This window comes from Nerophis lumbriciformis, linkage group LG10 (assembly GCF_033978685.3).
Source record: "Nerophis lumbriciformis linkage group LG10, RoL_Nlum_v2.1, whole genome shotgun sequence".
Taxonomy (NCBI): domain Eukaryota; kingdom Metazoa; phylum Chordata; class Actinopteri; order Syngnathiformes; family Syngnathidae; genus Nerophis; species Nerophis lumbriciformis.
In genome coordinates, this window is record NC_084557.2 from 195,001 (window position 1) to 212,794 (window position 17,794).

At 36.1% G+C, this 17,794-nt stretch overlaps 1 protein-coding gene across 1 annotated transcript in view; it reads right to left on the reverse strand.

Annotated features, from left to right (window-relative positions):
* LOC133612190 (uncharacterized) overlaps nt 1-17,794 on the reverse strand; it is a 48,781-nt gene that overhangs the window by 3,046 nt on the left and 27,941 nt on the right. Inside the window, exons 12-14 of the mRNA XM_072913868.1 lie at nt 8,543-8,819; nt 2,281-2,651; nt 1-112 (exon numbers count right to left, since the gene is read on the reverse strand). The exon at nt 1-112 is cut by the window's left edge and continues 2 nt beyond it. Coding sequence (XP_072769969.1) covers nt 1-112; nt 2,281-2,651; nt 8,543-8,819 — 760 coding nt within the window. The remainder of the gene's footprint in view (nt 113-2,280; nt 2,652-8,542; nt 8,820-17,794) is intronic.

Genomic DNA, 17,794 nt, shown 5'->3' on the forward strand with positions numbered 1-17,794 from the left:
GCAGCTGCTGTCTTTCTCGGTGTCGCTGCTGCTTCCTCTCCGCCCGCCTCTGCACGTCCACCAGCTCACGCACCGTCTTCTCTCTTTCCAGCGACGACATCACTGGCCTGTCCTGTACATTTCATGACAAGGACTTTATACACACACACATATACACATATATATATACACATTATGTATACACTTAATACATATACACATACACACATATATATATACACATATATGCATATATATATATATATATACACACACACATATATATATATATATATATACACACATATATATATACACACATATATATATATACACACACATATATATATATACACACACATATATATCTATATATATACACACATATATATATATACACACACATATATATATATACACACACATATATATATATTTATATACATATATATACATTAGAGATGCGCGGTTTGCGGGCACAACCGCGGAGTCCGCGGATTATCCGCAGATCGGGCGAATTAAATTTAAAAAAATTAGATTTTATCCGCGGGTCGGGTCGGGTGGTTAAAAAAAAAAAAGATTTTAAATAGATTCAGGCGGGTGGCAGTTAAACCAATTGGTAAATATATATACATAGTTAAATGTTGTTACCCACATACGAAAAACGAGCAGGCACCTGCAGCATATGCCACAACAGAAGAAAAAAAAGAAAAGAGATGGACACTTTTACAGAGCGGAGAAGGGACGCCTCGCCGGGGTCCGGGACCGAGGCCCCTTCCCCCGAGAGGGCCCCACCGGGAGCCGTAGCTGAGGCGATCCGCGAGAAGGGCCCGACGCACGTCCAGGGTCACCACCGCGCCCACCGCACCGACACCCCGCCTCGTCCGCCTTCGCCGCGGCCGGCGTCACGTGCTGCAGGTAAGCAGCTTACCTGCCCGCCACCCCCGTGGCCGGGGGCTCGTAACAGGGGTCACTCCGCGCGCACCGCCCGCGCAGCTTACCTGCCCGCCACCCCTGTTGCCGGGGGCGCGTAACAGGGGTCACTCCGCGCGCAGTGTGCTCACGAAAGGGGTGGGGCTCACCCTGGTTGATATAGACAGCAGGACGGTGGCCATGGAAGTTGGAACCCGCTAAGGAGTGTCTAACAACCCACCTGCCGAATCAACTAGCCCTGAAAATGGATGGCGCTGGAGCGTCGGGCCCATATACCCGGCCGTCGCCGGCAGCGAGACGCGCTTGGAGGTGCGCTCAGCGCGGCTCCCATATGATTGCGCACTGGTGTGCGTCTGGGTCGTGACAGCGTGGCACGCGAATGTCTGTGCTGTATTGGATCAGTCTCCTTTTATTTAACAGGCAAAAGCTTTATAACCTCACTAATGCCTTGCATCGTCTATATTAGATATATAACAACGGGCGGGTGCGGTTCTGATCAAATGTTAGATCGGGTGGATTGCGGATGGTTGACGACTTTCTGATGCGGTTGCGGATGAAATAATTGCCTATCCGCGCATCTCTAATATACATATATGTGTGTGGAAAAATGTGTATATATGTGTGTGTATATATATATATGTATATATATATATACACACACAGTATATGTATTTATGTGTGTATATATATATATACACAGTATATGTATTTATGTGTATACATATACATATATTTATATATATATATATATATACACATGTATATATATGTATATATATACGTATATATATGTGTATATATAAATATATATACATATATATATGTGCATATATATATATATATATATGTATATATATATATATATATGTGTATATATATATATATATATATATGTGTGTGTATGTGTATATGTATTAAGTGTAAGTGTATATATAATGTATATAATATATATATATATATATATATATATATATATATGTGTGTGTGTACATGTGTATATATATATATGTGTATATATATATATATATATATATATGTGTGTGTGTATATATACATATATAACTATATATATATATATACATATATGTATGTATACATATATATAACAGTTACATATATATAACTATGTATGTATATATGTATACATAACTATGTATGTATACATATATATAACTGTATACATATACACACACATTATATATACACTTAATACCATTAACCATATTGAGTTTCATTTTTAACATTTTCTACTGGATTTTTTCAATGAAAAAAATGTGCCTTGGCTTCAAAAAGGTTGAAAAAGACTGCCCTAGACAACCAGCGAGCGTCTATGCCAGGAGGCCGGCCCTCAGCGGCGCACACACCCACCTTCACCTCGGCCTTATGGACTGTCTGACTGGACGTCGCAGGCGCCAGGTGATGTCGCTTCACGTCCAAAGAGTCCTGCAGTTCTAAGACGGCGTGAGGGATGGGACTCAGACAAGACCTCAACTTCTCCATCTCCCTTTTCCCAGCCGTGCTTTGTCCTTCCAAAGTCTCCGTTTGGACGTTGACATTGTCTTCCTCAGGACGAGCGTGGTCCTCTTTCTGTGAGCTCCGAGCCAGAAGTATGAGAGCATCCTCTTCCTCATCCTGGTTTTTTGTTTGACTTTCCTCCTCCTCCTCAGCTTCTTCATCCACTTTAGCTGCCACACAGGAGACCTCCAAGTAGGGCAGACTCCCAAGTGTCAATCCACACCCTGGGAATAAAAATCAGGTTCAAACACCGATGACATCTATTAAACAGACAAGAAGCAAGGAATTAAACAGAGACATCATTCAATTTAGCTCATTGAGGAGAAACGTCTGGGCTGTACTCTTGTACAGTCTTCCACCGCGCTCTGACGAAAGGTTGGACGCCTCCTCTTTTATTTGGACTTTCCCTGATTACATGGCAACAGCTGTTTCTAAAGGAAGGGGGGTCGTAAACAGCCTTCGCCTTTGGTTGAAAACAGTTCAAAGAAAAGGTGCCCGGAGGGGGGTCAGGTCCTGCTTCCTCTCCGCTTTGTAGATCTCGGGTCAAGACAAAATCTTCCTGTGGATTACAATAGATCAAAGAAACCGACACCTTCATGTCGCTTCCCATCCTACACAGTGGAGTCTTACAAGCCTTTTGATTGGTAAGATCAAAGACAGCTTTTGTCTGCTCATTGAAACACAAAGTTGTGTGATCACTTTCTGCAATATTTCATGATTATGAAGATCTTTTTAATGAGGTCCAGTCAAAAAGTCTGCCATGACAAAAATAACCAGGCTGACAAAGCGAATCTAACCCTTACTTACAAGGTTAGGCTTTGGCAGCTTGTGGTTAAGGTTAGGCTATGGTTAGTTAGGGCTACTAACCCGCCTCAATCTAGGGTGCTCAATGTAAACACTCCATCACACTTTTCTAGCTGATACATTTTTGATATTTTGCTCACTTTTCTTCACATTTGAGGTAGAAATTAAATGGTGACTTGAAATGTTGCATCTACATTTGAATATTAAATCCTAAATATGAATGTTAGTTATCAATCTAAATGTTAAATACAAATCTAAATGTTAAATCGAAAATTGATGTAAAATATTTAATATAAAAGTTAAATATAAATGTTTTTAGCCTTTTTAGCTTAAACTTGATAAATGTTGAATCTAAAATTGATGTAAAATATTTAATGTAAAAGTTAAATATAAATGTTTTTAGCTTTTTTTAGCTTAAACTTGACAAAAAATGTGCATTCAATATTTCGACTTGGACGCCACATTCATATTCAAAATGTATTTTTAACATTTACATTTAGATTTATCATTTAACATTTATATTTATCATTTACATTTATATTTGGATATATTATTTAGATTTAGATACAACATTTGGATTTTAAATGAACATTTGGATTTAACATTTAGATATAACATTTGGATTTAGATTCAACATGTAGATTTAACATTTAGATGTAGATATAACATTTGGATTTAACATTTAGATATAACATTTGGATTTAGATTTAACACGTAGATTTAACATTTAAATGTAAATATAACATTTGGATTTAACATTTAGATACAACATTTGGATTTAGATTCAACATGTAGATTTAACATTTAGATGTAGATATTACATTTAGATTTAGATAAAACATATATATTTAACATTTCAATTTATATACTGTATAACATTCAAATTTAACATTTAGATTTAGATATAACATTTAAATTTAGATTTAACATGTAGATTTAACATTTAAATGTAGATATAACATTTGGATTTAACATTTAGATATAACATTTGGATTTAGATTTAACATGTAGATTTAACATTTAAATGTAGATATAACATTTGGATTTAACATTTAGATACAACATTTGGATTTAGATTCAACATGTAGATTTAACATTGAGATGTAGATATTACATTTAGATTTAGATAAAACATATATATTTAACATTTCAATTTATATACTGTATAACATTCAAATTTAACATTTAGATTTAGATATAACATTTAAATTTAGATTTAACATGTAGATTTAACATTTAAATGTAGATATAACATTTGGATTTAACATTTAGATATAACATTTGGATTTAGATTTAACACGTAGATTTAACATTTAAATGTAAATATAACATTTGGATTTAACATTTAGATACAACATTTGGATTTAGATTCAACATGTAGATTTAACATTTAGATGTAGATATTACATTTAGATTTAGATAAAACATATATATTTAACATTTCAATTTATATACTGTATAACATTCAAATTTAACATTTAGATTTAGATATAACATTTAAATTTAGATTTAACATGTAGATTTAACATTTAAATGTAGATATAACATTTGGATTTAACATTTAGATATAACATTTGGATTTAGATTTAACATGTAGATTTAACATTTAAATGTAGATATAACATTTGGATTTAACATTTAGATACAACATTTGGATTTAGATTCAACATGTAGATTTAACATTGAGATGTAGATATTACATTTAGATTTAGATAAAACATATATATTTAACATTTCAATTTATATACTGTATAACATTCAAATTTAACATTTAGATTTAGATATAACATTTCAATTTAGATTTAACATGTAGATTTAACATTTTAATGTAGATATAACATTTGGATTTAACATTTAGATACAACATTTGGATTTAGATTCAACATGTAGATTTAACATTTATATGTAGATGTAACATTTGGATTTAGATTTAACACGTAGATTTAACATTTAAATGTAGATATAACATTTGGATTTAACATTTAGATACAACATTTGGATTTAGATTCAACATGTAGATTTAACATTTAGATGTAGATATTACATTTAGATTTAGATAAAACATATATATTTAACATTTCAATTTATATACTGTATAACATTCAAATTTAACATTTAGATTTAGATATAACATTTAAATTTAGATTTAACATGTAGATTTAACATTTAAATGTAGATATAACATTTGGATTTAACATTTAGATATAACATTTGGATTTAGATTCAACATGTAGATTTAACATTTAGATGTAGATCTTACATTTGGATTTAACATTTAGATATAACATTTGGATTTAGATTTAACACGTAGATTTAACATTTAAATGTAAATATAACATTTGGATTTAACATTTAGATACAACATTTGGATTTAGATTCAACATGTAGATTTAACATTTAGATGTAGATATTACATTTAGATTTAGATAAAACATATATATTTAACATTTCAATTTATATACTGTATAACATTCAAATTTAACATTTAGATTTAGATATAACATTTCAATTTAGATTTAACATGTAGATTTAACATTTAAATGTAGATATAACATTTGGATTTAACATTTAGATATAACATTTGGATTTAGATTTAACACGTAGATTTAACATTTAGATGTAGATATAACATTTAAATTTAGATAAAACATATATTTAACATTTAGATTTATATATAACATTCAAATTTAACATTTAGATTTAGATATAACATTTAAATTTAAATTTAGCATTAGATGTATTCCTCAGATTTATATCATTTATATTTAACATTTAGATTGAACATTTATATCTAACATTTGACATGTTGATTTATTGTTTAACATTTAGATGTAACATTTACTTTTACCATTTACATTTAACGTGTATATTTATATTCAACATTTACACTTAACACTTAGATTTAGATATAATATTTATCATTTAGATTTAACATTTAGATTCACCATTAAATTTCTTCCTCAAATATAAAAAAAATGAGCTAACTGTGAGAGAAGAGAGCTAAATAATACAAATTAATTTCAGCCAGAAAGCCCATCCCTCTGCACTCCAACATGAAGTGCCTTCTGATTGGTTGAACATCAGAAGAAAATAACTAGATAATAATCCATATCAGATTCCAAGCAACAACAATTTTTCAGTTCCAAAAACATCCAAAGACTGAGTTAGACTTTCTTGGCCCAACCCCAGCTGAAAAAACCCTGACTAGATTTGGACCCACGTGGGTGTTGTTGAACACTCGGGTTATGCTTGTGGTTATGACCAAGGTTAGGGTCATTGGCGTTGTTAGGCCTATTTTAGGGGGGCTCAAGCCCCCCTAAATAATTTGGTGTTATATATATATATATATATATATATATTTTTTTTTACAAATACATGCCGAAATATTCATTATAAAGTGGCCCGAATATGAGTTTAAATAAATAATGATATATATTCACTCAGTTTCCCCTCACTTCATAGCGTAAGGTAGAGAGCCCCTTTAGTGCGTCGCTATCCAATCCATTGCACTTGTTCATATAGAAAATGCCCACATCACTCAAAATCCAGTCCGCATTTTGTCTGCGACCTTGCTTGCGGTCCTGCAGGTGTACGAAGCACATTAGCACACAGCACTGCAGAACAAGAACGTGAACGGATGCAAAATGGACATAAGAAACTTTTTCAAGAAAGTAAGTATTCATCACTGCTTGTAGTAAAATGTACTAGCTCCACTTTAAACCAGGTCTGTGTTTGACAAAAAGTTACATTCCCGCTCTAAAACAATGCTGCTACTTAGTTAGCTAGTTAGCCCGAAATGCATCATGAAGGTCCTGATTATTTATAAAGTTAAATGTGCACTCTTTTTTTACCATTTGCTATCTTTGGGGTTACTTCCTTCTGGAGCATCAGCTGTGTTTCTCACTTTACACATGGAGGAGAACAGGAGCTGTGCTCATTCACATATTACTATCATCAGTGGATAATAATAATAATCACTCCACAACCCCTATTGACCTGTAGGAGTCAGGGCAGAGAAGCACATAAAGTGAGAGGGGAGAGGCCTCTATTGGAAAGGTGAGTAGGGGAATAATGATACATATAAATAAATATTAAAACCATTTTTTTTTAAATGGCTTATCGATAAGCCATTTGTTTTATTTATTTCTGGGTGGATCATGTTGACTATTGGTCCTCCTAATTGTCAATCATTCTGGTGATGTTACTTAAGGACATATATATATATATATATATATATATATATATATATATATATATATATATATATATATATATACACATATTATTTATATATTAGATTGTATTCATAATCTACTTTACATTTGATTCCAAATCTCAAAGTGCTACAGAATTACATTGGCGTTGTTAGGACTATTTTGGCGTTGTAATAAAAAAATAAATAAAAAATGGCTTATTGATAAGCAATTTGTTTTGATATATATATATATATATATATATATATATATATATATATATATATATATATATATATATATATATATATATATATATATCTATCCTTACGTAACATCACCAGAGTGATTGACAATTAGGAGGACCAATAGTCAACATGATCCACAACATCCTCTAGTATACCTTTAAGTCTTTCATATATATATATATATATATATATATATATATATATATATATATATATATATATATATATATATATATATATATATATATATATATATATATATATAAAGATAAACCCCAAACCCAGACACCATCTTTGTAGTCATTTTTCTCCTGCGTGGACTTCCGTCTTCCTTTACAATGAGTGAAGCTGCACAAAAACTTGTGTGTGCAATTGTAAATAATTGAGTTTTTAAGTTTTGTGTTTCTTGTAGAATCTATATAAAGTAATATACATTAGCCTATTGTTAAAATATGAAAAAAACATCATTAAATATATTTGTTTTATTGTATTGTTACATTAATAGCTGTTGTATTATTATAGGATGGCTTGTTAAACATTTTCAGAGGGAGGAAAAAACAAGACATTTAATATAAAATGTTAAATGAATAAATACATAAAAAGAAAAAGAAAAAAAATGGTTAAAAGCCATCATCCTGGGGAGCATTTCATTTCGTCCCTTGCATTTTTAAAAATAATAATAATAACCATGAATAACTTCTAAGTCTTTGTTAGCAGTTTGTGAAGTTTTGTGCTCGTGCGCTACGTTCGCTCACATCCTGTGCATCTCCTGGGGGCTTAGCCCCCCCTGTCCTTAAAAGCTAGTGACGCCCCTGGTTAGGGTTAAGGTTTGAGTGAAGGTTCCTAATCCTAAAGTTGTGTTGGTGGTACCTGCACAAACAGCCTGTTTATTAGGTACATCCTCAGTTTGGCCTCCATTTCCTTCACTGCTGGTTGTGGTCTGAGATTGAGGAGGTCCAGCGGTGAGGTTCTGGTTCTCAGCGGGTCCACTACAAGTCATCTGATCTTGGACTTGTTCCTGAATCCAATGCGTGTGTGAAGTGGTGGAAGACGCTTCCGTGCTTATGAGTTGGAGAAGATTGTTGTGTTGGTCTTCTCGCAGTTTGGATTCATACTCTTCTCGAAGTCCTTGAAGGTTCTGCTCACCCTGCACACACACGGTGGACAACACTTCCATTACTTGACTGACACATAGAAATAATAATGTCCTTTTCCTTTTTAAAAACATTCTGACACAATTTCAAAGATAAAAAACCCCAAAATGTTGTTATTTTTTTAAGTTTAATTATCCATCCATCCATTTTCTACCGCTTGTCCCGTTCGGGGTTGCGGGGGGTGCTGGATACTCAGCTGCGTTCGGGCGGAAGGCGGTGTACACCCTGGACAAGTCGCCACCTCATCGCAGGGCCAACACAGATAGACAGACAATATTCACACACTAGGGACCATTTAGTGTTGCCAATCAACCTATCCCCAGGTGCATGTCTTTGGAGGTGGGAGGGGCCTATCCCCAGGTGCATGTCTTTGGAGGTGGGAGGGGCCTATCCCCAGGTGCATGTCTTTGGAGGTGGGAGGGGCCTATCCCCAGGTGCATGTCTTTGGAGGTGGGAGGGGCCTATCCCCAGGTGCATGTCTTTGGAGGTGGGAGGGGCCTATCCCCAGGTGCATGTCTTTGGAGGTGGAGGAAGCCGGAGTACCCGGAGGGAACCCACGCAGTCACGGGGAGAACATGCAAACTCCACACAGAAAGATCCCGAGCGCTAGTGATGGGTTGATGAGGCGTCATGAAGCGTTTCGACACATTGCAAAACTGTATTGATACTGTGTCGATACTGTGTCACTAAATACTGACATCTGCTGGACATTAAAAATCCCTACAGGCAACCTATGGACCGACTCAACTGACACTGATTTGATGCCCTAGTACAGGGGTCACCAACCTTTTTGAAACCAAAAACTACTTCTTGGGTACTGATTAATGCCAAGGGCTACCAGTTTGATACACACTTAAATAAATAAATACATATATTGTCATTTTTAAACAAGAATAGCTAAATAAATACATTTTTGTATATATAAAAAAATGGGTATTTCTGTCTGTCATTCCGTCGTACATTTTTTTTTCCTTTTACGGAAGGTTTTTTGTAGAGAATAAATGATGAAAAAAACACTTAATTGAACGGTTTAAAAGAGGAGAAAACACGAAAAGAATAAAAATAAAATTTTGAAACATAGTTTATCTTCAATTTCGACTCTTTAAAATTCAAAATTCTACCGACAAAAAGAAGAGAAAAACTAGCTAATTTGAATCTTTTTGAAAAAATTAAAATTATAATTTAAGGAACATCGTTAGTAATTTTTCCTGATTAAGATACATTTTAGAATTTTGATGACATGTTTTAAATTGGTTAAAATCCAATCTGCACTTTGTTAGAATATTTAACAAATTGGACCAAGCTATATTTCTAACAAAGACAAATCAGTATTTCTTCTAGATTTTCCAGAACAAAAATTTTAAAAGAAATTCAAAATACTTTGAAATAAGATTTACATTTGATTCTACAGATTTTCTAGATTTGCCAGAATAATTTTTTGGAATTTTAATCATAGTAAGTTTGAAGAAATATTTCACAAATATTCTTCGTCGAAAAACCAGAAGCTAAAATATTTATTATTCTTTACAATAATAAAACAATTTTTTTACTTGAACATTGATTTAAATTGTCAGGAAAGAAGAGGAAGAAATTTAAAAGGTAAAAAGGTATATTTGTTTAAAAATCCCAAAATCATTTTTAAGGTTGTATTTTTTCTCTAAAATTGTATTTCTAAAAGTAATAAGAAGCAAAGTAAAAAATAAATGAATTTATTTAAAGAAGTGAAGACCCATCCATCCATCCATTTTCTACCGCTTATTCCAAGTGAAGACCAAGTCTTTCAAATATTTTCTTGGATTTTCAAATTCTATTTGAGTTTTGTCTCTTTTAGAATTAAAAATGTCGAGCAAAGCGAGACCAGCTTGATAGTAAATAAATACAATTTAAAAAAAATAGAGGCAGCTCACTGGTAAGTGCTGCTCTTTGAGCTATTTTTAGAACAGGCCAGCGGGCGACTGATCTGGTCCTTACGGGCTACCTGGTGACCGCGGGCACCGCGTTGGTGACCCCTGCCCTAGTATATACAATAATATAAACCAAGTCATTGTATTTCATTTAGGGTTATTTCATATCTTCATTTAAATAAAAATATATGTTTATCTTTTTTAGATACAGTCAATAAATAATGTGAACATGTATCATAACATGGAAATCTAAGAGAACGTGTTGTGAATGATTGTGGACTGGGAATTGTTTTAATTTTATTTTTTTACACATTTTTATTAAAAAAAAAAGTTTTTCCGACGTATTACATTTTAGACGATTTCTCTTCTTAGTTATTATTTCTCGGGCTGTAGAAAAGAGCCGCTCACAGGGCACAGAGGAGGCGACACAGTTGGCGTATCGGTCACGTGACCAAAACAGCTCATGATGGGTCACGTGACTTTCTAAAAGCGACACAGGGTTTCGCTCTATGAGCTGGACGCATGCGCCGATGCATCGGTGTTGCCGGACCCATCACTACCGAGCGCCATTATCATTACTCCAAATATATTTATATATATATTATATATCTTTCATACAGTTAGAATTGTTTCTAAGTTATCACACAAACTTTGTGTTACATTGAGAAGCAAAAGCTGTCTTTGAAACCTACCAAGAAAGCTGGCAAAACTCCACTGTGTTGGGGGGAAAGCAAAATGAAGGTGTTCTGTTTTCTTTCATGTATGGTTATCAACAGAAAGATATTGTTTTAACCCAAGGACTACAAAGCGGAGAAAAGGTAGGATCTGCCCAATTTCCAGACGACCTCTTTTTGAACCTCTTTTTTGAACTGACCTTTTCTGTGAACTGTTTACGACCTATGTCCTTTAGAAACAGCTATGGCCATGTGGTTAGGGAAGGTCCAAATAAAAGAAGGAGGCGTACAATCTTTTGGCAGAGCGTAATGACACTGTACAAGGGTACAGATGTCCAAGCGTCTCTCCTCAAATTTAATTCTGTTGAATTCTTTGCTTCTTGTCTTGTTTAATAGATGTCATCAGTGTTTGAACCGGACACATACTTTTCTTGGGGAAATAATGTTTAAAAAGGGACACAATGAAATGAGGAGATACATCTTTAAATCATATTTAATTAAGTATAATTGGAATTAAATACACAAATGTGTAAATAATTGTTTTTTTTTTGTAAAATGACACATTCATATTTAATCATTGATTTAATTATGAATTTAATCATTTCATGATTTAATGCAGACCTGGGCAAATGAAGGCCCGGGGGCCACATGCGGCCCGTTGAGCTTTTCAATCTGGCCCACCGGACATTCCCAAATATATTTTTTAGATGTTTAAGATGTAAAGTGTAGCTGCCATTATGATGTGCACTCATCTTTTCTAATGACCGCAAGTCTTCTACTATACTAAGTCTTTCAAAGCTTGGAATCTGCGCTTTTGCATGATATACTAGTTGCTATGGTCATCTAATTAGTTACTATGGTCATCTAATTAGTTACTATGGTAATGTAATTAGTTACTATGGTCATCTAATTAGTTGCTATGGTCATCTAATTAGTTACTATGGTCATCTAATTAGTTGCTATGGTCATGTAATTAGTTACTATGGTCATCTAATTAGTTACTATGGTCATCTAATTAGTTACTATGGTAATGTAATTAGTTGCTATGGTCATCTAATTAGTTACTATGGTCATCTAATTAGTTACTATGGTCATCTAATTAGTTACTATGGTAATGTAATTAGTTACTATGGTCATCTAATTAGTTGCTATGGTCATCTAACTATGGTCATCTAATTAGTTACTATGGTCATCTAACTATGGTCATCTAACTATGGTCATCTAACTGTGGTCATCTAATTAGTTACTATGGTCATCTAACTATGGTCATCTAACTATGGTCATCTAATTAGTTGCTATGGTCATGTAATTAGTTACTATGGTCATCTAATTAGTTGCTATGCTCATCGAACTATGGTCATCTAATTAGTTACTATGGTCATCTAATTAGTTGCTATGGTCATCTAACTATGGTCATCTAATTAGTTACTATGGTCATCTAACTATGGTCATCTAATTAGTTGCTATGGTCATGTAATTAGTTACTATGATCATCTAATTAGTTGCTATGGTCATGTAATTAGTTGCTATGGTCATGTAATTAGTTACTATGGTCATCTAATTAGTTGCTATGGTCATCTAACTATGGTCATCTAATTAGTTACTATGGTCATCTAACTATGGTCATCTAATTAGTTGCTATGGTCATGTAATTAGTTACTATGGTCATCTAATTAGTTACTATGGTCATCTAATTAGTTGCTATGGTCATCTAACTATGGTCATCTAATTAGTTGCTATGGTCATGTAATTAGTTACTATGGTCATCTAATTAGTTGCTATGGTCATGTAATTAGTTGCTATGGTCATGTAATTAGTTACTATGGTCATCTAATTAGTTGCTATGGTCATCTAACTATGGTCATCTAATTAGTTACTATGGTCATCTAACTATGGTCATCTAATTAGTTGCTATGGTCATGTAATTAGTTACTATGGTCATCTAATTAGTTACTATGGTCATCTAATTAGTTGCTATGGTCATCTAACTATGGTCATCTAACTATGGTCATCTAATTAGTTACTATGGTCATCTAACTATGGTCATCTAATTAGTTACTATGGTCATCTAATTAGTTACTATGGTCATCTAATTAGTTGCTATGGTCATGTAATTAGTTACTATGGTCATCTAATTAGTTGCTATGGTCATCTAACTATGGTCATCTAACTATGGTCATCTAATTAGTTACTATGGTCATCTAATTAGTTGCTATGGTCATCTAACTATGGTCATCTAACTATGGTCATCTAATTAGTTACTATGGTCATCTAATTAGTTGCTATGGTCATGTAATTAGTTGCTATGGTCATGTAATTAGTTACTATGGTCATCTAATTAGTTGCTATGGTCATCTAACTATGGTCATCTAATTAGTTACTATGGTCATCTAACTATGGTCATCTAATTAGTTGCTATGGTCATCTAACTATGGTCATCTAATTAGTTACTATGGTCATCTAACTATGGTCATCTAATTAGTTGCTATGGTCATGTAATTAGTTACTATGGTCATCTAATTAGTTGCTATGGTCATCTAATTAGTTGCTATGGTCATCTAACTATGGTCATCTAATTAGTTACTATGGTCATGTAATTAGTTACTATGGTCATCTAATTAGCTACTATGGTCATCCACGTCACAGCAGCTCGGACGAGGCACTAAGCAGTGTGGGCGGGAAGTGTTTCCACAGACGCGGAAGGAGATTTTCACAACAAAGTTCTAAAGCTTAGTGATACATCAGATTGTAGGTGTGTTTATTTTGTACCCTACGCGTTCATATTTCACTATTTGTTGCATTTTTGTTGCGCTTCACTTAATTGTAAAATATGTCAACGGAGAGGGGGTGTGACATTCATATTCTGTCAATATTCAGTGTTTTATCCTTCATAGAAAAATGTAAAATTCCATTACGTTTTTTAAAAGTTAAAGTTAAAGTACCAATGATTGTCACACACACACTAGGTGTGGCGAAATTATTCTCTGCATCTGACCCATCACCCTTGATCACCCCCTGGGAGGTGAGGGGAGCAGTGGGCAGCAGCGGTGGCTGCGCCCGGGAATCATTTTTGGTGATTTAACCCCCAATTCCAAACCTTGATGCTGAGTACCAAGCAGGGAGGTAATGGGTCCCATTTTTATAGTCTTTGGTATGACTCGGCCAGGGTTTTGAACTCACAACCTACCGATCTCAGGGCGGACACTCTAACCACTAGGCCACTGAGTAGGTCTACTAGGCCACTGAGTAGGTCCACTAGGCCACTGAGTAGGTTCACTAGGCCACTGAGTAGGTCCACTAGGCCACTGAGTAGGTCCACTAGGCCACTGAGTAGGTCCACTAGGCCACTGAGTAGGTCCACTAGGCCACTGAGTAGGTCCACTAGGCCACTGAGTAGGTCCACTAGGCCACTGAGTAGGTCCACTAGGCCACTGAGTAGGTCCACTAGGCCACTGAGTAGGTCTACTAGGCCACTGAGTAGGTCTACTAGGCCACTGAGTAGGTTCACTAGGCCACTGAGTAGGTTCACTAGGCCACTGAGTAGGTTCACTAGGCCACTGAGTAGGTTCACTAGGCCACTGAGTAGGTTCACTAGGCCACTGAGTAGGTCCACTAGGCCACTGAGTAGGTCCACTAGGCCACTGAGTAGGTCCACTAGGCCACTGAGTAGGTCTACTAGGCCACTGAGTAGGTCTACTAGGCCACTGAGTAGGTCTACTAGGCCACTGAGTAGGTCCACTAGGCCACTGAGTAGGTCCACTAGGCCACTGAGTAGGTTCACTAGGCCACTGAGTAGGTTCACTAGGCCACTGAGTAGGTCTACTAGGCCACTGAGTAGGTCCACTAGGCCACTGAGTAGGTCCACTAGGCCACTGAGTAGGTTCACTAGGCCACTGAGTAGGTTCACTAGGCCACTGAGTAGGTCTACTAGGCCACTGAGTAGGTTCACTAGGCCACTGAGTAGGTCCACTAGGCCACTGAGTAGGTCCACTAGGCCACTGAGTAGGTTCACTAGGCCACTGAGTAGGTCCACTAGGCCACTGAGTAGGTCCACTAGGCCACTGAGTAGGTCCACTAGACAACTGAGTAGGTCCACTAGGCCACTGAGTAGGTCCACTAGGCCACTGAGTAGGTCTAGGCCACTGAGTAGGTTCACTAGGCCACTGAGTAGGGCCACTAGGCCACTGAGTAGGTCTAGGCCACTGAGTAGGTTCACTAGGCCACTGAGTAGGTCCACTAGGCCACTGAGTAGGTCCACTAGGCCACTGAGTAGGTCTAGGCCACTGAGTAGGTCCACTAGGCCACTGAGTAGGTCCACTAGGCCACTGAGTAGGTCTAGGCCACTGAGTAGGTTCACTAGGCCACTGAGTAGTACTCCTTGAGGAGGAAGTCTAAGTAAGGCCTTCTGAGCCAGAGCAGTCAAACAAAGTTGTCGGCGTTATTTCCACACATTCAGACCAACAGTTGATATGAAAAGATCCAACCTGCCTTAGGCTGCAGCCTCTACTAGGACCAACATTTTACAATCTCTATACAAACGACAAAGGACTTAAAAGTTTGAATCATTTGCGGACGACACACAGAAGCTAATACAAATAACAACACAAGAAAAGATGGTTTGACTAAAAGAGACTATCTTTCAATCGCAGTACAATTGAAATTAAAGCTGCAAGCAGCGTTGGTCGGGCCCGCAAACTTGGCAGGTGCTAGTCCTATGTGTCCCAATACTTTTGTCCAGTGTTAGTCCCAAGTGTCCCAATACTTTTGTCCAGTTTTAGTCCCAAGTGTCCCAATGCTTTTGTCAAGTTGTAGTCCTAAGTGTCCCAATACTTTTGTCCATTGATAGTCATAAGTGTCCCAATACTTTTGTCTACTTTTAGTCTGAAGTGTCCCAATACTTTAGTCTAGTGTACCTACCTTGTCTGCATTGTGTGGGCACGTTGGTGCTTCCTGCTTTTAAGCAGCCATCTTAAAAAAACAGCAGCACAGCGGGTCTTTGAAGGGTCATAAAATCAAAACCGGAGCAGGTATTAAAACGCTGTTCTGTTATTTTATACACAAGGCTTGAATCTCTCTCCTGTGTTAGTTTGAAGCCGAAACGACAAACGCGCTCAGAGGAGATAGTTTTTGAAGGAAGGTGACCGGTTTTTACAAAAAATTTGTTTTGAAGGGGGAATAGCAAACTTCCTGTTGATTTTTGCTGGGGGTTGTCAATTTATGAAATGTAGGTCTAAGTGAGACCTACATAGAGGTTTTTGTTTCATGTCTCTCCAACCTTCCCAGTGGGAGTTACAGGCAGTTTTGTCAGTTTTTTCATCTGAGGAGCAGTTTTTTGTGCGTTTCATTACAAAATTGCGCTAGAGCACAATTTTGAGATTTGGGGTTAGGTTTTTGTATTAGATCGCAAGTTTCGCCAGTCCTGATGTGTGTGTTCAGTTCGGTGAGTTTTGAAGCATGTTAAGGGGGTCAAATTACAGCTCAAAGAGGCAAAAGTGACTGTTTTTAGTACTTTTTTGTCTTGAAGGGGGAATTGCCAACTTCCTGTTGATTTTAGCCCAAGAATGTACTATTATGAAATGTAGGTCTAAGTCAGACCTACATAAAGGTTTTTGTTTCACATGTCTCTCCGACCTTCCTAGTGGGAGTTACAGACAGTCTAGGTTTTTTTTTCCGTAGGGGGCGCTAGACCGCAATTTTGAGTTTTGTGGTTCGTTTTTTTTAAAAAAAGGCAATTTTCGCAGGTCCTGATGTGTGGGTCAAATATGGTGAGTTTTGAAGCATGTTAAGTGGGTCAAATTACAGTTTAATGTGGCGGCGGAAGAATAAAGAATAAAGAATAAAACCTTACAAATTCAATAGGTCCTTATGTCCCATTGCATAAGGACTTCCTTCGGGAGTCCTTTTGCAATGGGCCATGCGGGCCCTAATAATGCTATTTGGGTAAGAGTAGAAATACACAACAGACAGACGAAGCAGATATTGAAAGAGGAGAATAAACATTTCTGGGTGTAATAATAGATGATTAAATCAACTGGATAAAACCCTGGTCAATCCCTGTATGATCAGTGTCAGAGCTTGGTCCTTACCGGCAGTAAGTCGGACACGTTTCCAGTGAGGGTTGGACTCCGCCAAGGCTGCCCTTTGTCACCCATTCTGTTCTGAACTTTTATGGACAGAATTTCTAGGCGCAGTCAAGGCGTTGAGGGGATCTGGTTTTGGTGGCTGCAGGATTAGGTCTCTGCTTTTTGCAGATGATGTGGTCCTGATGGCTTCATCTGGCCAGGATCTTCAGCTCTCACTGGATCGGTTCGCAGCCGAGTGTGAAGCGACTGGGATGAGAATCAGCACCTCCAAATCCGAGTCCATGGTTCACGCCCGGAAAAGGGTGGA